Source organism: Schistocerca piceifrons, chromosome 1, assembly GCF_021461385.2.
Source record: "Schistocerca piceifrons isolate TAMUIC-IGC-003096 chromosome 1, iqSchPice1.1, whole genome shotgun sequence".
NCBI lineage: Eukaryota > Metazoa > Arthropoda > Insecta > Orthoptera > Acrididae > Schistocerca > Schistocerca piceifrons.
In genome coordinates, this window is record NC_060138.1 from 204,334,943 (window position 1) to 204,360,331 (window position 25,389).

The 25,389-nt window shown below is 39.5% G+C and overlaps 1 protein-coding gene across 1 annotated transcript in view; it reads left to right on the forward strand.

Annotated features, from left to right (window-relative positions):
• LOC124799730 (Fanconi anemia group I protein-like) overlaps window positions 1-25,389 on the forward strand; it is a 278,348-nt gene that overhangs the window by 193,892 nt on the left and 59,067 nt on the right. The window contains exons 17-18 of the mRNA XM_047262946.1: window positions 10,385-10,536; window positions 14,373-14,560. Of these exons, the coding sequence (XP_047118902.1) occupies window positions 10,385-10,536; window positions 14,373-14,560 (340 nt within the window). The remainder of the gene's footprint in view (window positions 1-10,384; window positions 10,537-14,372; window positions 14,561-25,389) is intronic.

Consider the following 25,389-nt stretch of genomic DNA (forward strand, 5'->3'; position numbering starts at 1 on the left):
TTCTATCCATAATAGCAAATATTAAAGTCAGGTAATACTTTTAACCGAGGTCTGTGTGTGAGATACTACCAGCGATAAATGTGGCTATGATTACAAGCCCATAAACAAACGGATAAAACTTCAAGTAGTCACATTAGAGGCATTAGATGTTACATTAAAGCAAGTTACAAAATCAAAATTAATGAATATAATTATATTGACTTAGGCCTCTGTATTTGCTATAAAATACAGCACAAACTGATAGCACATGCAGTGTATGTCAAGATTCAGATTAACTAATTATTATAATAATTAACTGATGATCGATAAGAAATATTATGTTTATTTTGTAATAGATGTTTGTGAAGTCAATTATATTCAAAGACCAAAGTCCACAAGATGTAGAAAATGTATAATCATTATGTAGCTTAAGGTCTAGATGTAACACACATAATGGCATACTACGTAAGGTAATGCAAAGTTTTAGTGTTGCATACAAAAACTGAACTGCTGAAAGTTACATAATGTTGTAACCTTCAGATTCTTACTGGAAACACTAAAACTTTGAGTTACCTTACTCAACATGTCATTATGTATGTAACATCCAGACCTTAAGCTATATTTGGTTTATATATATTTTACAGATTTAGCAAAACTGAACATAATTCCTTTCTATGTCTTGTGGATCTTGGTCTTCAGATACAATTGACTTCATGAACATGTATTACAAAATGAACAAAACATAGCTTCCAGAATGAATTGTCACTAGCATAGAAGTGTGCACTGATATGAAACTTCCTGGCAGATTAAAACTGTGTGCCAGGCTGAGACCCAAACTCAGGACCTTTGCCTTTTGTGTGCAACTCGGTCTGGCCACACAGCTTTATTCTGCCAGGAAGCTCCAGATCAGTGTACACTCCACTGCAGAGTGAAAATTCATTCTGGAAACAATTCCCCAGGCTGTGACTAAGCCAAATCTCCACAGTATCCTTTCTTCCAGATGTGCTAGTTTTGCAAGGTTCGCAAGTGAGCTTGTGTGAAGTTTGGAAGGTAGGGGATAAGGTACTGGTGGAAGTAAAGCTGTGAGGACAGGTCATGAGTCATGCTAGGATTGCTCTGTTGTTAGAGCACTTGCCCATGAAAGACCAAGGTCTCGAGTTTGGGTCCCGGTCTGGCACACAGTGTTAATCTGCCAGGAAGCTTCAAAATATAGCTTATTGATTATAATTGGTGCTGTATTTTATAGAAAATACTTAGGCATAAGGTGCAGTAAGTATATTAATGAATTTTGTTTTTTGTAATCCGCTATAATGTAGCATCTAATGGCTCATTTGTACCTACTTTAAGTTTTATCCATTTGTTTACTGGTTTATAATCGTAGCCACATTTAACGCTGTTGATATTTGGCACATAGACGTCGGCTTAAAGTATTACTTTGCCTTAATATCCAATATTATGGATAGAGATTTTTTTCATTATTGATGTTACTCATAGTTATTTGTATCCAAAAGATATTCTACTGATCAGTTGTGACTTTACATTTTTTTTCCCTTCTCATTCAGTATTTCGTAATTTTTTGTTACTTAATGAATTGCTTATGTTTGGTTAATGTTTACTACAGATCAACGAAATTGAACGTAGTTCATTGCATCTTTAAAATGTAAATCTAGTGGAAATTCTTGTTATATTGCCACTCTTTTTCTTATTATAGAGTCACAACTTTATAAAAAATAAGGTGGTTGGTAGTTGCATCTGGCAGTTACTGCTTCCGTGTAGCCACGATGCAACATATTGGACAGTTCTCTTGCAGCTGTAGTATAGTACTTCCTTGCTCCTGTAGCTAACGTTGCAAGTGATACATTTTGTTTACATCCACATATGGACTATGTAACTATTACTGTTGTCAACCACATGGAGGAAGAGGGTCAGTGAGGTTTTGGAAAGCACCAGCAAGTATGTGCACTGCTGTGGCAAACTGCACTTGGTTTCTCAGCTGACGGTCCATGGCACGAACAGCTCAATGATGTGGTCTCACAGATTCTCGATTGGGTTTAAATGCGGGAGGGTTTGGTGGCCAGGGGAGTACATTAAACTCATCCTGGTGCTTTTCAAACCACGCATGTACACTGTGAACTATGTGATATGTTGCCTTGTCCTGCTGGTAGATGCCATCGTGCAGAGGATAAACAAACTTCATGTAAGGGTGGAAGCGATCCCCAAGGATAGATACCACATATGTGTTGATCTATTGTGACTTCCAGAATGACGAGATCACCCAGGAAAGGTCATGGAAATGTTTCCTAGACCATAATGCTCCCTCCTCTATCTCAGATCCTCCTGACGATTGTTGTGGTGTATTTGCTTTCAGGTATTTTGCACTGTTCACGCCAATGGCCATCTGTCTGATGGAGAATAAAACGTGATTAATCTGAAAAGGCCAACTGTCGTCACTCACTGCTTTCATCACTGATGAACAGTAGTCAGCATGGGTACATGAACCAGGTGTCTGCTGTGAAGGCCCATACGGAGCGACGTTTCCTGAACAGTCGTTGAGGAGACACTATTGGTAGCCCCTGGTTCATTGGGGTGGTCAGTTTCTCAACAGTAGCACATCTATTCACTCATACACTTCTCCACAGCTGTCATTCACAACTGTCAAATATGGCTTGTGGTGCACCAAGTTGCAAGCACGGTATACTTTAAGCGTGGTGGCGCACAAACAGCTTGCAGTCTTAACCATTTTGGAAATACCCTTGGCCCTAAAGGCAATGATAACGGCTATCTTTTGGACGTCAGATAAAATGCTCCATTTCCACATTATGATGACAACTGCAATTACTTCCACATCTCCCGACACACTCTCAAGTGCTAGTGCTGCCACCTGGCAGGTGCAAGAGGTTATTGCATGCTGACATCAAACATAACGTAGTTGGTGATCACATTAATGTGATTGGACCATGTAGTTTGATGCCACATACCAGATATATTTTTTGTGCTTTTATTTTGTCATGATGTAATGCATTATCCAATATGTACTTGCCCACAAGATCCTTCTCTTTAATAAGAGCTATTTGGCTCAACAGGTTTTGAGAATGTTATGTCTGACAGCCAATACACACCTTATAAAATAATAATTTTATATTGGCTAAGGCAGAAAGGCGGAAGGAGTATAAAGAGGATTTATACAAGGGTGATGTACTTGAGGACAATATTATGGAAATGGAAGAGGATGTAGATGAAGACGAAATGGGAGATAAGATACTGCGTGAAGAGTTTGACAGAGCACTGAAAGACCTGAGTCGAAACAAGGCCCCGGGAGTAGACAACATTCCATTAGAACTACTGATGGCCTCGGGAGAGCCAGTCATGACAAAACTCTACCATCTGGTGAGCACGATGTATGAGACAAGCGAAATACCCACAGACTTCAAGAAGAATATAATAATTCCAATCCCAAAGAAAGCAGGTGTTGACAGATGTGAAAATTACCGAACTATCAGTTTAATAAGTCACAGCTGCAAAATACTAACGCGAATTCTTTACAGACGAATGGAAAAACTGGTAGAAGCGGACCTCGGGGAAGATCAGTTTGGATTCCGTAGAAATGTTGGAACACGTGAAGCAATACTGACCTTACGACTTATCTTAGAAGAAAGATTAAGAAAAGGCAAACCTACGTTTCTAGCATTTGTAGACTTAGAGAAAGCTTTTGACAATGTTAACTGGAATACTCTCTTTCAAATTCTGAAGGTGGCAGGGGTAAAATACAGGGAGCGAAAGGCTATTTACAACTTGTACAGAAACCAGATGGCAGTTATAAGAGTCGAGGGGCATGAAAGGGAAGCAGTGGTTGGGAAAGGAGTGAGACAGGGTTGTAGCCTTTCCCCGATATTATTCAATCTGTATATTGAGCAAGCAGTAAAGGAAACAAAAGAAAAATTCGGAGTAGGTATTAAAATTCATGGAGACGAAGTAAAAACTTTGAGGTTCGCCGATGACATTGTAATTCTGTCAGAGACAACAAAGGACTTGGAAGAGCAGTTGTACGGAATGGACAGTGTTTTGAAAGGAGGATATAAGATGAACATCAACAAAAGCAAAACGAGGATAATGGAATGTAGTCAAATTAAGTCGGGTGATGCTGAGGGAATTAGATTAGGAAATGAGACACTTAGAGTAGTAAAGGAGTTTTGCCATTTAGGGAGTAAAATAACCGATGATGGTTGAAGCAGAGAGGATATAAAATGTAGACTGGCAATGGCAAGGAAAGCGTTTCTCAAGAAGAGAAACTTGTTAACATCGAGTATAGGTTTAAGTGTCAGGAAGTCGTTTCTGAAAGTATTTGTATGGAGTGTAGCCATGTATGGAAGTGAAACATGGACGATAAATAGTTTGGACAAGAAGAGAATAGAAGCTTTCGAAATGTGGTGCTACAGAAGAATGCTGAAGATAAGGTGGGTAGATGACGTAACTAATGAGGAGGTATTGAGTAGGATTGGGGAGAAGAGGAGTTTGTGGCACAACTTGACTAGAAGAAGGGATCGGTTGGTAGGACATGTTCTGAGGCATCGAGGGATCACAAATTTAGCATTGGAGGGCACCATGGAGGGTAAAAATCGTAGAGGGAGACCAAGAGATGAATACACTAAGCAGATTCAGAAGGATGTAGGTTGCAGTAGGTACTGAGAGATGAAGAAACTTGCACAGGATAGAGTAGCATGGAGAGCTGCATCAAACCAGTCTCAGGACTGAAGACCACAAAAACAACATCATATAAAGGAAGTTAAGTTATTAAATGTATCTTGTTATTGTTCATCTGCTTAAGTTTATGTGTTTTAGATCTAAAGAAGGCTTATCAGTGAGCTGAAACTAGGTATCAATATAGACATTTTGCGATCTTGACCCAGGATTTTCAGTGCATACATTTTTACGATAACATTAGCCTCCTTCTTTGTTACCATGGGTACTAAGTTTTTGTGTAAGTATCATGTACAGCCTCGAAGGGAAACCTTTGGATCAAGAAATGATCTACAGACGTCTCTGTGATCATCAGGTGTTACAATGTTTATAATGCTGTGCAAATAGAGCTAGAGTCCCTAAACATAATGTGGAGTCTTTGGAATGTATTTAGTATTCTGTTTTTTATAACAACTTCTGCTGCTTTAGGTAACTCTGGTGTTACGACAATTAAGGCCATAATTTTAAGTTTTCCTTCTCTCCCCCTTTGTTTATGTGCTTAGCATTACCCTTTCTGCTGTATTTGAGTTTGTTAGAACAGTCAGTGGATTCACAGATGAATGTATTCAGCTTTTTATTGGCCTTGTAGATGTAAGAATAAGACTTTTTCATCAATGAACAATTAATAATTGTAATTGTGAAATACATTACACACTTCCTGTGCAGGGAGACTGTGGCACTGGGGCCTTATTAAAGTTTAACAGTGTGAGCTTGTTCTCATCAACACCGACACTAATATTTAGATCATTTATCTTTGCATTAGAAGAGAACTAAACTGGGACAGTACTCCTGAATTTTCCCATTTCAAGGATCATCAGAAAACAGTTGAGCATTTCTTTGGTTTGCTATCCTCAGTTTCAGTTCTTGTGTCATCCAGAATTGTGTGGATACTTAACTCTGGTTCTGTTGACAGCCTTTGCATTTGACAAGAACAAAACCTAAACAGCGATTGATAGCAGAAATATTGTTCGCTTCAAAGTAGTATCCTTCAGCAACTATACAATGGCAGTTGTTATTCCCAGTCTTGGTAGTAGTGTTGAAAGGCTACAACTGGTAGGGCATTTAATATGTTGGTCACTTTTTTTAATGTTCTCCAGAGTCCCAAAATGACATCCTTTTAAGACATTTTTCAATACCAAGAAAAGAAAAAAAGTCACAAGGATTAATATCAGATGAATAAGGGGGCTGTGGAATAACAGGAATTACTTTTGAGATAAAAAAAATTCTTTCATGGAACGGGCTGTGTGACATCAGTTGTTGTCATGATGCAGCATTCATTTGTCTGCAATGTCCAGGCTCTCTTGATTTGCCCTTTTCCAGAGACTTTTAGGGACGTGTTGGTTGGTAGTGTCCTGGCTGAACAGCTTTACGAGAGCATCCACACATTCAATATTTTCTATTGTTTGTGAATTTTGAGGTCTCTCTGAGCAAAGTTCATTTTCAACATGTTCTCGATCTTCCAAAAATGATTTTTTCCAGTGAAAAACTTGTGCCCTTGATATGAAATGTTTTCCTTGGGCATATTTCAACTTTTCAAAGGTCACATTCATAGATTCCGCAAGTTTAAAACAAAACTTGTTGTTGTAACATTGCTCTAACACTGATGGGGCTCTTAAGTCACAGAGATGAAACTCGACACAGCATCTGGAAGGGATGAACATGACCATCTACACAAGTAGAATAAAACAGTGTTGCCAGATAACTCACAGTGTTGTCAGTCACATTACTTTTCTCACACACCTTGTATATAGCCTCACAGCCTGTGAACTCACCTGTATTTCACAAAACATAATACGCACATCAAAATAAGTTTTGCATCACCCCGGTTCCCAGAACTCCTGAAGATAGACGTTGACTGTGGATATTGTATCACGGAGACAGTCCTTTTGACTGTGGATATTGTATCACGGAGACAGTCCTTTTGACTGTTCAGAGATGCCACTAAACCCACCCAAAGATGCAAACAACCATGTATGAGCAGCGCCTATTAGACAGAGCGGGTCCGACAGCCAATCAGTTCCAGTCATTCCACCAGGAAGAAGGTACATGGCTCGTGTCTGTAGTTCAACCGTGCCTAGACGGTCAGTACTGCGGTTTGATGGCGTCCGCATTGTTGCTTTGTGCCAGGAAGGGCTCTGTACAACGGAAGTGTCCAGGCATCTTTGAGAAACCAAAGCAATGTTGTTTGGACATGGAGGAGGTACAGAGAGACAGGAACTGTCGATGTCATGTCTTGCTCAGGCTGCCCAAGGGCTACTACTGCAGTGGATGACCACTACCTACGGATTATGGCTCGGAGGAACCTCGACAGCCATGCCACCATATTGAATAATGCTTTTCATACAGCCACAGTACGTCGTGTTACGACTCAAACTGTGCGCAATAGGCTGCATGATGCACAAATTTCATCCAGATGTCCATGGCAAGATCCATCATTGCAGCCACAACTCCATGCAGCGCGGTACAGATGGACCCAACAACATGCTGAATGGAACTCTCAGGATTGGCATCATGTTCTCTTCAGCGATGGGTGTCGCATATGCCTTCAACCAGACAATCGTCAGAGACATGTTTGGAGGCAACCCGGTCAGGCTGAATGCCGTAGACACACTGTCCAGTGAGTGCAGCAAGGTGGAGGTTCCCTGCTGTTTTTGGGTGGCATTATGTGGGGCTGACGTACACCGCTAGTGGTCATGGAAGGCACCGTAACGGCGCTGTACGATATGTGAATGCCATCCTCCGATCAAGAGTGCAACCACATAGGCAGCATATTGGCAAGGCATTCGTCTTCAAGGATAACAATTCGTGCCTCCATCCTGCACATCTTGTGAATGACTTCCACCAGGATAATGGCATTGCTCGACTAGAGTGGCCAGCATGTTCTCCAGACATGAACCCTATCAAACATGCGTGGGATAGATTGAAAAGGGCTGTTTATGGACAACGTGACCCACCAACCTCTTTGAGGGATCTGCACTGAATCGCCATTGAGAAGTGGGACAACCTATACCAACAGTGCCTTAATGAACTTGGAGATGGCATTCCGCGACGAATACAGGCATGCATCAATGAAGAGGACGTGCTACTGGGTATTGGAGGTACTGGTGTGTACAGCAATCTAGACCACCACCTCTGAAGGTCTTGCTGTATGGTGGTACAACCTGCAATGTGTGGTTTTCATGACCACTAAAAAGGGCGGAAATGATGTTCGTGTTGATCTCTATTCCAATTTTATGTACAGGTTCTGGAACTCTCAGAACCTAGGTGATGCAACACTTTTTTTTTATGTGTATATTAGCACACCATTTAAATTTAAGAAACAAAACATGTTTTTATTCAATTTTATGTATTTGTGAGCCATTAGAGAGAATTTGTGGGCTGCACTGCTATCTAAGCCTTTGGTCAGTCCTGGACGAACACCAGTGATGATTGATTTGTGAGAAGCACAAGTGATGAGCAGCTCAAAGGCACACAGTTTCAACTGGCAGATGTATTTTTGCATGTTTTAGACTTTGTCAAATTTACAATTGGTTTGGCAATAGAAAATCTCACACAAGTTTCCAATTCGAACTTTGGACAACTGTTTCGCAGTTTTATAGTCATTTGTACTTGGAATATTGTCAGTAGTTAGGGATTTGAAGTTTTTTCATTTGGAGATATGGCTGCAGGACTCGTATTTATTCTGCAGCATTTCATTATGTTTACTTCTCTTAAGTAAAGGTGTATTAGATCATTGTATATCACATGAATTGAGTTTAAAGGTTATGCATGTGTTCCATAACTTCAAAGTTTACTGCACACCAATTCAGTTCTGGAATTTGGAGTGTGATTCTTATCCGTATTGGTAAACTGTTGGTGGGCACCATTGATTCATTCCTGTTGTTTACCAAATAAACAGTATATGTTATTAAATTTGAGATTATGTTTCATTTAAGACCCGCTGGGGTAGCTGAGAGCACTAACGCGCTGCTTTCTGGACTCTGGTAGGTGTGCCGGCCCCGGTTCGACTCCACCCGGTGGATTCACGACGAGGGTCGATGTGCCAGCCAGTCTGGATGTAGTTTTTAGGCGGTTTTCTGCATCTCATTAGGTGAATACCGGGCTGGTCCCCATGTTCTGCCTCAGTTACACGTATCGCAGACATTTTAAACACGTTCACACTATTCCCTGACTTAAACTAGACACAGACAGCTGGGGTACACTAATTCCCTCCCAGGGGGTTCAGGATGGCGGCAGGAAAGGGCATCCGGCCACCCTCTGCAACTAACACTGCCAAATCAAGAGTAACAATGCTGACCCCGCATTGCCGCAGGAATAAGGCCTCAAGGGATAGATAGATAGATAATGTTTCATTTAAAGAATCCTCATCACGTTTTTAATAAAAGCTGTTCTTAAATTTTCAATCAGTCTGAGCAATAAACAAGTTTAGTAAGGCTGAATGTAAGTGTGTGCGATCTGCCTTCAGACTTAGTGTGAGCCATGTTTATTCAAACAAGAGTCACATTATTGCCCAATTTCATGTGCTATTTAGTAGGGGAATTCTCTTCAGCAGTTTCTCCTTCATTAGTTTAACCAACTAAGCAGAATGACCTTACAAGGTCGGTTTGTTGTGAAAGATAATGGGCAACAATATGAAAAGTCCTTATAAATTCTATGTAAATTTTAGCATCTAGGTTTTTAAGGCAAACTTTTCTGACACAGTGATCTCACTTTTGCACTAAAAAAATATTGGAAGTTGTTTCTGTATGTAAATAAATGTTTCATGGCACTGTCCGTACTAGCAAATCAGTGAACACTGTAATGTTAGTTTATTCCATTAAAAGCAATTAAATCTCTGAGCACAGTGAAAAACTTTCTTCATGTGAGCCAGGGTGAAAACCTAAAGAGTACATTAAAAATGTGAATAAAGAAGTCTGTATGTGTTTAATGTACATTGCATTTCAGTTTCCTAAGTAATACCCATGTTTGCACTGACAAGTTACAAATACTATATGTATGGAAGACATTATCGGCATACCCTGCATATGACTTGAATATTTCATTCACTACATTATAAAATGGTAAAAACATTCAAACATCAAGATCACTTAAATACTACTTTATTTAAAACATACGGTTTCGACAGACTTTGCTGTCATCTTCATGTCTGAAAAATTATTTTTGTTATGAAATGTGTTCATTTTAAGTTGGACTTCATGCCAAGTTGTCATATAGATAAAAAAAAAACAGTGCATTATAACTTGTCAAAACCGGTTGTTTTAAATAAAGAAATGTTTATGTGATTTTTACTTTTGAATGTTTTTACCAAGTTAAACAGATTGCTCCTTCTGTCTTCTCAAAATGAGAGATTTCAGTCGCATTATAACAAGTAGAAGAGCTGCTGTTTTTTGCCAGCTTTCCTAACTCCATTGAAGAACAAATTTTGAATTAATTGCACTTACTGCATGAGAAGGTCTGTAGCAGAATTTATTTTGAGTTTCTGTTTGAATCTGATTATGGTAATGCCTCTTTTATAGTTTAGCATTCCTGCTCTGAATAACAGGATTAGTCGAGTCACTCAGGCAATAACTGTTTCTGTTAATATAAAATTACATGTGCTGTGAAGTATTCATTTTAAGACTAATTATGTCAAATCAGAATGAAGTTTCTTCAGTTATCTCTTTTACAGGGTATTGTATGAAAACTGCATCAGCCAAGTAATCACATTTAATGATTTTGACAATTTGACATGTAACATCTCAGCTGAATGTTTTTCTGAAATTGTCTCCCTTATCACCGTGTACTATAAGAGCTATATACCACATTTCTTGGAGGAAATAAGTAAGTATGTACAGAATTTACTTAAATTAAAAGATAAATATAGATTTATATATATTAAATTTGAAGCTGAATTATTATAATAGATAGAAAAAAATTTCTGCGTTGGAAACATTTCGTAGAAAACATGAACAGTCTTTAAATTGCTTTGGAATCGGCTGATAAATTGTACTGGAAAAGCCTTTGAAACAGTGGTTCTGTTATTCTCACTTGCATGGATAACAAAAGATGCAGTTATTTTACATGCAAAGGCTTTGTCTTTGTGTGAATATTTTTTTACTTGCCATTGATTAGTCTTCTGTGTTGACAAGCTCTATTTTCTGCCCTGCCTATATGAAAATAGTCCACCAATCATTGTTTCATTTATCCAGCACGTTCTGTAGATCTCGTGAAGAAGAACTCTTATGGATGTGAAATAAGTCAACATAAAGGTGTACTGTAACAAGGCAAGCAAGTGATAGAATCTCTATGCTGTATTAACAATGGATTGTCACAATGTTGCATAATCCTTTTAATGCTAATGCTAGCTAAATTTAATAAAGCAAATTAGAAAGGAAGTAGCTATTCGGAGGGAAAAACTGCTGCCTTCTCAGCTACACTAGGGAGCTGCTGTTTATCTGCAATTGGTAGCTTAATATTTACTGGATTACAATGGTATTTCTCAAAGAAAATATTTAGATACATCCATAAAAATGTAGGGTCATATTTACAATACTTGTCAGGCAATACAACAGACATTGCTACTTACCACATAATTAAAAGAACTTTTAAATTCACAAGTCTAGATATTCAGATAATTTGTAAAGAGAGTGGCAACTGCCAAATGATTTTAACGATCTTTTGATTTCGTAGGCATTCCTAATTTCATGCTTCACGTTAAATAACTCTATGTGCCATAGACACAGGTGTAAATTCTACATGAAAATTATTTTAGAGTCTTGTCACAGATAGGCACAACAAAAAGACTTTCTCGAAATAAGCTTTTGGCCAACAAGGCCTTTGTCAAGAATAGAACACACACACACACACACACACACACACACACACACACACACACACACACGACCACAGTCTGTGGCAGCTGAAGCCACAGTGGTGCTTGAGCATCTCACACACGCATGTCCACAGTCTGTGACAGCTGAAGTCACAGTGCGAGTTGTGTCTGTCTGTCTCTGTGTCATCTATTTTTGACAAAGGCGTTGTTGGCCGAAAGCTTATTTTGTGACAGTCTTTTTGCTGTATCTATCTGCTGCTCGGCGTCTCCGCTATGTGGTGAGTAGCAACTATCGTTTTCATAATATTGGACCTCAGGGAATCTTACACAGTGTGTTTCATTTAGTGTATGGTTATTAATGTCCACTTCCTGATACTAACAGGTGGTTACTGCTTCAAATCGTTAGATTAAGACTGAACTGTTAGAGAGAGAGAGAGAGAGAGAGAGAGAGAGAGAGAGAGAGAGACTGTGTGTGTGTGTGTGTGTGTGTGTGTGTGTGTGTTTATCGTATATTTTTGACAAAGGTCTTGTTGGTCAAAAGCTTATTTTGTGACGGTCTTTTTGTTGTGCCTATCTGCGACTCAGCATCTCCGTTATATGGCGAGTAGCAACTATCCTCCTAATATTGTTACATTTCATCCTGGATTTTCCATTGTTTGATTCCTTGACGTCCAGTGAGATAACATGTTCAAATGGAGTCAACACACAGACAAACTAATCAAGAAGCTTAGTTCAGCATGCTTTTACCCTTAGAAACAGCTCTCATTCTGTTTTCCTAAAGCAAAGAGTGTTGCTTTATTTTGTACAGTTTCACTCCCAGTTATCTTGTGGATTTATTTTCTTGGACAATATATTTAAGTTGAATAAATTGTATGTTCATAAGAACTGAGTATCAAAAGTACTGTGTGAAGTAGATAACTCTACACCATGTAGAAGCCTTTTTAAGCATCTTTTAATTCTTAGTCACTTCCCAGTTTACTCCTTAATGACTTTTGGTACTGACAATTAAAATCCATTTCAGCTGAAAAGTGACACACAGGATCACAAGACAAGACTCTAAAATAATTTTCTTGTAGAATTTACATCGGTGTCTAGGGCAGAGAGAGTTATGGCCATAAAGCATGAAATAAGGAATGCCTACAAAATCAAAAGATCATTAAAAACATTTGGCAGGTGCCACTCTCTTTACAAATTATCTGAATATCTAGATTTGAGGATTTAAAAGTTCTTTTAATTATGTGGTAAGTAGCAGTGTCTGTTGTATTGCCTGGCAAGTATTGTAAATACGACCCTACATTTTTGTGGCTGTATCTAAATATTTTCTTTGAGAAATGTCATTGCAATCAAGTAAATCTGTTCATCCTCACCCTCTTCCTATCGCCATCTTTCTGTACCTCTCTTTCCTCTCTCTCCCCCTTGTCTGCCCCTCTCCCTTTCTCTCTTCCCTCCCTGTCTCCCTCCTCACCACCACCACCACCACCACCACCACCACCTTCCTGTCCTTTCCTCCCCTCCCTCTCCGCCCTCTCCTTGTCACCCTTTCGCCCTCTCTACCTTCTACATATTCGACCCCCTGAACTCCTATCGTCTTTTTGTGCACCCAGAGTCATTTGTCAAAAGACCTGCCTCGCTCTACCCCACTATTCCACCGCAACCTCTCGCATCTTCCCTACCCCTTCCCGACCTCCATCTGCCAAGGTAGCTGATACTGATAATCAACAATCAGTCTTGCTAAAGTTGCAGGTGTGTGCATGTTTGGGTGTCTGTGTGGTTGCGATTGTGACAGTGTGCGCGTCTACTTGAGAGAGAGCAAGAGTTCAAAAGCTAGTGTGAGTACTGCTTTTTGTTGCATGTTTCTATGCGCCACATATCAGTCAGCCATAGATGAGTGCTTGCCTTTCCTTTATTTTACATGATATTCCATCTAGGAATTCCCATTCTTGTTAAATTTTGGAAGTGTAACTTTTATGACAAGGAGAGTGAAATTGCTGAAGCCTATTGAGAAGGAATAGAAGCTACCAAACACTCATCCTTAATACACATGATTTCTTTTGGGAGGGGGCGGGGGGGGGGGGGGGGTGGAAGAAAGGAAGGTTGAAATGAAGTGACACACATAGCTTAAACTATGAGACACATCACAAACTTCTGTGAAATTTGGAAGGTAGGAGACGAGGTACTGGCAGAATTGAAGCTGTGAGGATTAGTCGTGAGTTGTGCTTGGGTAGCTCAGTTGGTAGAGCACTAACTGTGAAAGGCAAAGGTTCTTAGTTTGAGTCTCGGTCCAGCACACAGCTTTAATCTGCCAGGAAGTTTCATATCAGTGCACACTCCGCTGCAGAGTGAAAATTTCATTCTGGGTCACTTACATACTTTGGGGCTACATTACACATTCACGTGAAATGTTGCGAACACATTAAATCAGTTGTGGCAAAAGGAAATGGAAGACATGGATTTGTTGGTATTGTAGGGTAGTGCAGTATTAGATTACTATTAAAGTGTTGTGTCTTTACCAGGTGGGCATCATGGAAGAGTGATGTAGTTACGGTCGTAACATGTCTGTGTAGCCTATGTGAAGGGCTGACAGATATGCTCAGGACACTTAAATGGGAATTAAGGGAAGAAAAGTGGCTTTGTGTTTTTGAAACACTATTGGCTAAGGTAGACAGTGGCTATTTTGCCTCCATTGTACATCTCATTCTATAATTCATTTTCCTTTATCTTTCTTCTTTTGTAAGTGTCTAGGATTAGAAATTATGTAAATATTAATTATGACATTTCAAGATAAAAATGGCTATAAAGGGAATATGGTTCTACAGATGGATCTATTAATATTGTTACATTACAGGCAATGTATCAAAAAGTGAGGGCTTGGGTAAACAGTTGTATGGAGTTATTGAAAAACTTCAAGAAACGTTGAAGGAAATAGTGAATACTGATGAGCAAGAACAACACGAAAAGATCATTGAATTACTGGTTTCCACTTTTGAAACTCTTGCAAGTGAGATTCCATTTGATTCTGAATACTGTACCAAGGTTAGTACTCACGTGGATGTAATATTTATCATAGGTTTGCTTCCAGTAATACACTGATCAGCCGAAACATTATGATCACTGCCCACCACAACTTTGGATAATGCCTGGTGGCATTGTGGGCATGTAAGATGGTACCAAAAGTATGTAAGCAGAGCAGACGTGGATGAGGGTTCACCATATCAAAGATATGGACTGCAAATGGGGAAATCCATTAAAAGGGCTTTGACAATGGGCAGATTATTACTGTGCAGAGCCTGTGAAAGAGTATCTCAAAAATTGCAAAGCTGGTTGAATGTTCACATGCTATTGTTGTGAGCAACTATGGAAAGACGTAGAATGACAGTGAAACTACCACTAAGTGCTAAATGGTTGGACATCCATGACTCTTCTCAGAATTTAGGGTTTGGATGCTTGTCTGCTCTGTAAAGTAGGATAGATGGTGATTTGTGGCACCTCTGCCGAAACACCACAATGCCGGTGCAAGGAAAAGTGTTTCAGAGCACACCGTTCATTGTACATTGTTGAACATGGAGCTCCACAGCAGACCACCCCTACATGTTTGAATGTTGATCCAATAACATTGCCATTTACGACTTCAGTGGGCCCAGGACCAACAGGATTCCACCATCGATCAGTGGAAACATGTTGGCACTTCGGGTGAATCACCTTTTTGCTATGCTGGTTCAGTGGTCGTCTCCACAAACAATGTCATGAAGGTGATCAGCAGCCCAAAACATGCAGGGCGTCGTGGATGCAGGCTGCTGGGAGCAGTATTATGCTACAGGGTACACTCTTCTGCACTTGCTTGAGACCTGTGGTAGTAATCGAAGACACACTGACAGCTGTGAAACACCTGCATCCTTTCATGCTTGATGTCTTCCCTGAAGGCGATGTCATGTTTCAGCAGTATATTTGTCTGTGACTCAGAGCCAGAACCATGATACAGTAGTTTGAGGAGCATTATAGAGAACTTGTGTTGATGTCTTAGCAACCAAATTCGTCTGATGTAAATACTGTCGAACCCATCTGGGTCACACTGAGTGCAATCCCCATGCATACCAGTCAGTGCCCTGTTACGAGAATTGAAATGACTTGTGCATAGACATCTAATACCACATACCTTCAAAAACCTACCAACAAACTGTCAGTTCCCTAGTATGTAGAATCAGTCATGTATTTAGTTCTGAAGACGGACAAACAAGCTATTAAGCAGGTGGTAATAATGTTTTGGCTCATCAGTGTACACTTATTGTATAACAACTTTTTCCACAATACGTGGAATCATTAACTGGCATATCATATTCAGTATATTGAAAGAGAATAGTGCATTAAATAATCATTTTTAGAATGATAACATGATTATATTTTTTGTATGAGTATTGCAATATGTTCCCATTCTGCTGACAAACATGTAAAACTCTAAAAACAAAAGTACTCTTTCCATTATGTGTCTTAAGAATGGAATACCAAAAAAGTGTATTGTGAGATATGACAGTGTGGCAGTAAGGAATGCTACAGGAGAGACTTATGCAACAACTGTCAGTCATCTAGAAATACTGGTTCATTGCAATTTGTGTGTACTGTACTTCATCTCTAGCAGTCTCTGTCTTTAAAATTTCACAGACTTTGTCGACTCCCATTGCATTCTGTATTTTAAAAAAAAAAAAAAAATAAATAATGTTGCTCAGTCAGGTTACATAGTACCTTTTCGACTATGGAATAGCATCACCAGGATTCAATGCACTTTCCTAATACCTGAGATGACCTGAAGCTTAAGCTCTAAAATTTGTACATTACATTAACCATTTCCCAGAAAAAAATTCAGTCATCAGTTGCAAATATATTTTTATTATGCTTTACTGGTTTTGACTAATTAATTTGTCATCTTCAGAAGTTTAGTATTGGATTAGCAGATGTCAGTATCGTATTGATAGAAGCATAATGTTATGGTAAGTCCAGAAATGTATGTATTGCATGCAGTTATTGTAAACACAGACTGACAATATACAGTAACTGAATCACATCTATGTATATGTCAAGCTGTTGACATATACATAGATGTGAATCAATTATCAATCTGTATTTACTATAATCACAATACGTACATTTCTCAATGCGTCATGGCATTATGCTTCCATCAAGATGATGTTGACATCTGCAGAACCATACTAAGATGACAAATTAATTTGCCGAAACCTGTAAAGTATAATAAAAATATATTTGCAACTGACAACTGAATTTTATTCTGAAAAAACTGACGACTAAATTTTATTCTGAAAAATTTTGTGTGTGTGTGTGTGTGTGTGTGTGTGTGTGTGTGTGTGTGTGTAATGGAAACATAGCATATCGATGCATGGAGCACGGTAACACACAACAGAAAACAGCATCCACACTAGCTTCTGAGCATTAACTCGTTGAATGTGTGTACTATTGCTGGAAAAAGAGCTAGTGCTTGAACACTGGTGTGAATATTGTTTTCTGTTATGTGTTACTGTGCTCCCTGCATCAATACGCTATAGGCGAGTGGCTGTTTTCCCCTTATATTATGTATTACTCCATCCAGGAATTTTCGTTAAGTTTTCTTAAAGGAAATGTAGCTTGTACCTGCCTTAGTCTGGAGAAGGAGAACATCATAAGTCTGATGAGGTTTTAGAGACCCCAGAATCTTGATGGATTTCCCCAGCAAAATTGTTGTTTTTTCTCTGTAACTATTAATGTTTAAGCACTGACTGAAAAAATACATGTAGTTGGATGTCATTTTTAGCTAAAACACCAAATACATAGTCAGAGTCAACATTGCTGTTGTTTTTTGTTATTGAATGGAAAAAAAAATGCTTTGAAGTAATGTTATTGGGATAGGATACAAAATGCATGTGAAAAATTATAATTGCATGATGGAGTTCAGTTGTCACCCACCATTTTCTGTTTAAAAAAAATGCTTGCTACGCACACAGGAACATGATACAAGAACTCTTGTCACTTGTGTGGCTTGAGATAATGGTACCTGCATGTATAATGACTGTTGCTAACATTTTATGGCACTGTTATTCAGTGTATGTCACACATGTTTGTTTTAGTTTTCCCAGACCTTTCATGAATATGTTCACATTTTTATGCTATGCCACATGCATTATATACCCAAGTTTAATATGTTTCGACGATGACTTCATTTATAGAAGTCTGATCATGCTCAACACGGCAATACTTGAAAATGGCCAAAGCCCAAAATCATGATCGTATAGTAGAATAGACAATCTATATAGTGAAATGGCGGAACTTTCATTTAAAAAATACATGTAATCATTTTTCTCTTGCACCATTTGTGAAAAGAAGAGGGAAGGGAATGACCGGGAATGACACAAAGTATCCTCTGCCATGCGCTCTACAATCATCTGCAAAGCGTGTGTACGTAGGTGTAAAGAATCAGGTCAGAGGTTCACAATTAGTTGCTGTTTTCTACCGTTCTGCATTGATATTGGCAATCACTGCCTTGCAAAGTATTGACAGCATCACATTTCATGTAAGCTGTAGCACAGCATTACACATGAAATAATCACTGAGAGTTCTCGCATTTATTTCTGCTCTGGTGATTTTGTGTGCCACAATGTTAATTTGGACAGCAAAATTTGTGTATTATAACGTTGTGCGGGTATTATAATTTTTCAATGAAAGACAGTGGTTGGGTATTTCTATTTTGCTAGAACAATTGTTATGTGAGCATTATTAATTAAAAATAGCATTATTAAATTTTATCTAATTGTTTGACTTGAATATTTTCAGTAACGAAAGATGTTTACCACAGATATTATAAGCTAATTCTGAGAAAAGTTAAAATGATATGTAGTGGCAGTTTAACACTAATTTTATCTTCAAAATTCACAACAGTATTACGAAAAGGCTATATTGCTATTGACCACAAACAGGAGATGCTGAGTCACAGACAGGCACAACAAAGAGATTGCAGTACATTTTAGCTTTCGGTCAAAAGACCTTCTTATATAGAAGAAAATTCACACACACACGCACACACGCACACGCACGCGCACACACGCACGCGCACACACACACACACACACACACACACACACACACACACACACACACACACACACACACACCTCAACCACAGCCACCAGAGCAGTCTTGCACGTGTGTGTGTGTGTGTGTGTGTGTGTGTGTGTGTGTGTGTGTGTGTGTGTTTCCTCTCTACCTCAGTAGAAGGCCTTTTGGTCAAGAGCTAAAAATATAGCAGTCTTTTCATTGTGCCTGTCTATGTCTCCTCTGTAAGGTTTGTAGCAGTCTGTCCTTTTCATAATATTGTTGTTATTCCATCCTGGACTTCCCATTGTTTTATTTTGTAAATTATTTGACATGCAATAATGTTTACTGCATCTGAAGCGGGCGTCACAACCACTACATAAATTCCTAAAGAAGGCATTACAATTTATGAGGTGAGTCACACATTTAATTTTGTGAATACTGAAGTTATATTATTATTGCTCCAAAACCTTTGGCAACTAAGGCTTGGCAGATGCCATTATTCAAACAGAAGAATACATTGGGAATGTTGAGATTTTTCCACTTGACACTTCATTTTCTAGTGTCCACAACTCCACTCACCATCTCCAAATGATAAAATGACAATATGTAAACTCAAATATCAGCAATGAACTATAAATAAAAAATGATGATCTATAAATAAGCCCATAGCACTGGAATACCATCCTGCAAAACAAAAATGCTATGAACTTATGGACCAACCTAATATTTGTCAGTCAGTCAAATGGTCCTGCAGTCTTCTTGTAGTGTAGTTCTTCTTGAGGAACCTGTGTCTACTTTTCTTCTCACATCTGTGTTCTGAGTCCTTCTGCAGTGATTGAACTACAGCCAACTGTTTGCACAGTCTGTCTTTATGACGCTCCAGTATCCCTCATTCCAGTAATATGACTTTGAGAAAAGTATGAAAAAATTATGATAAACTGCAGGTGCCGTGCTATGGTGTCTACTAGAGAAGTTCCAGTAACTTCAGACACACTTGATGGCGATTAAGTGCTCACGCCATTCTTCATCTGTTGGAATGACGTTTTCCTGTAGTGAAAATAAGCTTGCGTAAGGATTACGTCTTAGTTACCATATCCCCACAATTATGGAAATACTGGAGCATCAGTTTTTTCTTTAATATTAAAAAGATGTCTAAATTGCAATAAATTATTTATTTTTAGTTGTGGTAACTGGTTTTGGTGTATTATGACCATCTTCAGATCAAAGACTCTGAAATGTATTATATACTTTATAATGAGTCATTTATGACAAAACTTGCTGCCTACAACCTGACATATAAATGACATAGTTTTTCTATAAAATAAATCGAAGTGTAATCCAGAGAAGCTGTGAAGCAACTACTGGTGCCTGTCACTCACTGCTAACTAACTGCCAAGCTAAGACTTTACAAAGACGAAGTTTCACCCTCTGTTCTTCACTTGATCCATAGTAAAAATGATTAAAAATAACAAATATCATGTGTATAAACAGAAAAGCATCATAATGTATGTGAGAAAGTGGGACAATATTGCTTAAATCTACTAATACATTAAAAAATGTAAAGAAGTTTAAAAGGCTGATAGCAGAAACCAAAATATTAAGAACTTCCCTCTGGCATGCACTTGACTGAACTAGACGGTTGTGTATGTGTTGCCAGTGTGTCTAGCACAGTGGCCGAGAAAAGCTCGTGCTGTGCAAGACACAGTGGCAGATTCAGAAAAACTTCAAGGAAGGGGCACTAATATCTTGAGCTACCTTTACTTTTACCCTAATAAAAAGTAATCAAGTCACATGTGAAGTTTAAGAAAGTTTTATTTAAACTGATTACACACATATACAAGACAATGCCATTTTATGATATAAAAAATTTTACAATTGAGGTTCTCTTAGGTATGGGAAACTATTGTTACATTATTAGTAAAAATATTGTTATGTTATTAGTAAAAATATTGTTAAGAGTCTCATAACAATATTTTTACTGAGAAATTGCTATGTATTACTATTATTAATACTTCCCAATCAACTGATAACTTTCACCCTTGACTAATCTTCACACTTGCACTTGCTAAAACTAGGATTTTTTACTTATTCATTCTTCAGTCTTAATATTTCTGCTTCTGAGTGTAAACTAGTTTCCTATATGGCAAATAGACCATATTTATAATGCTTCGTATTGAAGGTTCTCTGTACAAGAAAACAGTAGAATATTCGCGACTTTTCTCAAACAAATCTCGGACGGAATAACATATCAAGTTTCACTAGAATGGCCACGACTTTTCTCGTACGTATGTGTTATCGATATGTGTGCCAGACAGAAATGTGTAAAATACGATGATGCAGGCGTGCGTGCTACGTAGGAAAATAAAACTGTTCGATAACTCGATTCAGTCAAGTTGACTGACGAAAGAAGTGAACGAATAGCATGCGGGCTGACTGGTGACCCCGCAAGGGGGTGCACGCCCCACACGCCCTCCATATGTATCTATCACTGGCAAGACACCAGGGGTCATCATGGAGAGACATGCCTAGTGTGGACTACCTTGCTAGGCATTTCTTCTCCTGAAGGGAGACCAGTATAGTGACGTGTCCCACCTCATAGTCAGTATTTGATATTGACTATGCACAAGTTGTATACTTGCATACATCTCCAATCTACTTGTTAAAACTGCTGTTGTAGGGGTTGGGGCATCACCACTACAATAGCAGGAGGATTGGATGCTGGAAAGCAAGGATGAAATGCCATTTTACCGCATGGCTGTGGACTGCGGAGATGGTGGAGACAGCAAATTGTTGCTAGAACATCCCCAGTTAAGAAAGTCTTTGTAACGTTGGTTACAGGAACAGAACAATAGCTGGAGAGAGGTTGTTTTCCTTAGCGACTTCATTGGCCACACGTGGCATGCTGGTGTTAGCAGTTACTCACTAGGCAGGCAGTGCATGCTTTGAATTGCAGTTACTGGCATCAACACTATTGCAGACTCCTGACAAAGGCAGCGTGCCGCTGGTGGCAGATGACAAGAGGCAGCCCCCTCGCTGCTTGGCCACTGAGATGACAGTGTTTTAAACTGTGGTGTCCAACACGACCGAAGACAATAGTATGTGCCTGTTCGGGGTGGTGGTCCGCAACAGTGTAGACCCGCACGGGTCAGAGAACAGAGATAGTGTAGCTGGTCCAGGCTGAAATTCAAAGACTGTCAGGGAGGTTTGCCAGGTGAAAGAAGTCACCCAGCTAGTGACACAGCGACATGAAAGTGCCAGGTTTCCTGCATAAGGAGTTTAGCTCAGGTGGGAATCTGCAGCTATTGGTGGTTAAGTCCATGGATGGTGGCTGGCTGCTTCATCTTATGCTGCAAGCTATGCGACCTTATACCTTCACTCTCCCAGAACAACTTCCCTGTGCCACTTTATCATAAGAACTGAATCATAATGATTTTGTGTGCAGTTTAGTTGGTTTGTCCCTCGCAACAGGAGAACCTTGCAACAATGTTTCATTTGCAGCAGCAGCTGAAATATCATCTCCCCAAATTTCATTTTCTGTTGCCAAAGAGCATTTTTAGCATGACGTTTCCTCTTCTCTTCAGTAAACATTACATTGCAAGTATCTTCAATGCTATGAACCTTCTGATCCTCCTGCACACAGTCATGAACTGATTATACCTTTTTGGCCTTACAAGCATGTATCCTCTTCTTCCTCTTCCTCCCTCCCCTCTTCTGAGGAGGCGTCACTATCACAGGCGGCAACAAATTTGTGTCCTTCAAAAATAAATGCGCCTGTACTATTTTTCATCCACATCATGTGCAACATAACTAACATTATCAATAACTTGCTGTGCATCCTTCGCAGAATCTACAACAAAATTACGGTGCAGTTCAACTCTGCTCGATACAATAATCATTGGCATATGTACTTTATTGGACATCTTGTCAAGGCTCCATGGCCTCTTTGAAATACCCAGCATCACCTGATGTGTTAGATAATACTGCAGTGAAATCAGTATCACCCAAGTTGTTATTCACACACACATCTCATCTGGAATTACATCTAATCCATACTCCATGGTTTCACAAGATGTTGGAGCTGATAAGCCCACTTTATTCTCCTCTACTGCCACAACCTTCACACTTTGAACATGAACTAAACTTACACTGTAAACTTCTTCCTTCTTACCTTCCACTTCTGCACAAGCACTGCTCTTTTTTAATCTCTCAAGACTTTGCATAAACCTAGTACACCTTATCAGAGGACCATACAGGCACCTATTTTTAACACAATCATTGTCAAATTCTTGCTGCCTCTTCTGCATATCCTTTGTAGTAACTCTACCACACAAAACAGTTCTTTTCCTTCTCAACCCTTATTTCCTCTGCCTGGTCCACTCTCGCCAAAGCTGTTTGAGCTACTAAAATTTGCAATGTTTCCTCAAGGGTGGCATATGCTGTGATATTAAAAACAATGTGGCTGAACCTCTAACAATTACATATAAAACAAATAAGAGAACAATATAGAATGAAAAGGAGGATTCTTAAACATAGTACTAGGAAAACACATCTTTCTGCCTGAATGTATACGCATGTTTACTACTTTACAGACCAAAACAATAAGCCATGCTCCCTACACACAAGATACATTGCCCATTTTAGACAGCACAAACTGGCATACATTTCTTACAGTTTTCAGAACAGTGTCTGAATTTACTTTCCGCACACAGCACATACATCAAAGTACACACAAAATAAAAAAAATTAGACGGGGCACTATAGATACTCAAACATAACAACAGGAAATGCTCTCAATTCTTGCGACGTATCGTTAATCATTTTGACTCTGACCACTGATGTGCCTTATGCCCATAGAACCACCATATTCTACAGGTAACAGCCACTGACTGAGCACAAGGCAACTCGTGGCCTGTAAAATTATACTACTTGCATTTTACTGGTTGTACATTGTAATAGTCGTCTTTACCTTGGAACTGAGACAAGTCAGGAGGCTCTTCTGACTTCACAAGCCATACTTGTAGATTCTTATGACAGTCAGTCTTCCTGTCATGTCTGTGAGCAAGAGAGTCACTAAATTAGCAAGTTCACTCACCACAGTAGTACCACTGGAGCTTCATACTGGCATAGTCAGCGACATCACAGCTGCAGTGTCCTTTTTATAAATGGTTGCCGCTGGCATTGAAAAACTACTGACACCTGAACGTAGAGGTGTTAGAAACCCAATTCTTCAGCCATGGATGGTGGTTGTCCAAGTAGCAGCGACCACATCCGATGCTAGAGTGTAGGGGCTGGGAAGTAACCCATATTGTGGTGGGAAAGTCAAAATTAGGCGGCATTTCCCTGTTCGTCGTCCTCCATGACAGTCTTGGCCACAGTCGTGTGGTGTGCCAGCATCAGCAATTGTCTGCCAAGGAGTGTGTGTGTGTGTGTGTGTGTGTGTGTGTGTGTGTGTGTGTGTGTGTGTTAGTGGCTGCATATATCAGCATGGCTGCACAGTCCTGACATACAGTGGTGTGCTGGCGACGGCAGATGACAGAGGCAACCTCTTGCTGCTCTGTCGCTTCTTGGATGCCGTGTACAACACATGGTGACAGGCATTATTTAAACCATGCTGCCTGGTGTGACTGAACATGATGGTATGCGCCTGCCACGGGCGATGGTCAGGATCCGCACTGGCAAGCACGGGTCGGACAACAGCAAGAGTTTAGGTAGGCAACTAGCTGGCTGAGGCTTGATTTCACGGCCCACCAGGCAGGTGGTCGCCAACAGAAGTAAATCACCCAGCATGTAACACAGCGTTGTGAAGGTGCCAAGTTATCTGCCTACAGACTTTAGCTTGAGTGTTAGTCTGCAGCTGCTGGTGGTAAAGTCCCTGGATGGACACTGGCTACTTCATCTTGTACTTCAAGTGATGCCTGTCTTGTAGTAATCAGCTGACATAGATCGTTGCTTGGCATACTGTACATATCTGGATATTGTTGTGCACAAGGAAGTTCTGAGAGTGAGGATCTAAATTGGCCAATATACATGTGAGCCACACTGTGAGTGATTTCCCTTACAGCAACACTTACACCTGGAAGTCATAGCATGCTATCTGCAATATGTTGTAACTGTTAAGCAGTGCTGAATTATTTTGTACTGGTTTTCCCTTCCAGTCAGCTCTTCCATACTCGGTGGCACTTCTGCAAGGTGTCTGAAATTTAGCTTTCAGAGTCAGTTGCAGTGTCAGAGTACTGAAAGATTGCTCTTGCATTCTGAGTATGCTTTCTTACTCCATAGTGCTGAGCCTGTGGTGTGATTGGTACCTCACCCTATATGCTGTTCTCAACCTGTGCTGGGCCACCAGACTAGGTTGTGGCACAGCATCATAAATAATTCGAAAACATATTACAATAAAACATAATCACAGCGCAAACAAAATATTGTCGTCTGCCATGTAGTTAAAGGAATTAATAGTTTGTTGTGGTACAGGCACATTGAACAATAAATATGTTAAGCTGGACTTATATGGTCACCACAGGGATACAGATAAGCTTGTGTTGTTATAGTAGTTGCTTCTCTTGCTGGTGGGTCAATGTAGTAATGTTCAGTGTCCAGTACTATGTGTTGAGGAACATTGTGGCATTGCAGTATGCAGTTACGACCTGTCGGCTTGCTACTGTTTTATTAGACACATACCTAAACTCATTAAAAACACTGGCTACTGTGTAGCATACCATACAGATATAGTGGTCTGATACCAATTCCAAATTCTATACTATTTGCTGTTATCTATTGCTTTAAATTTA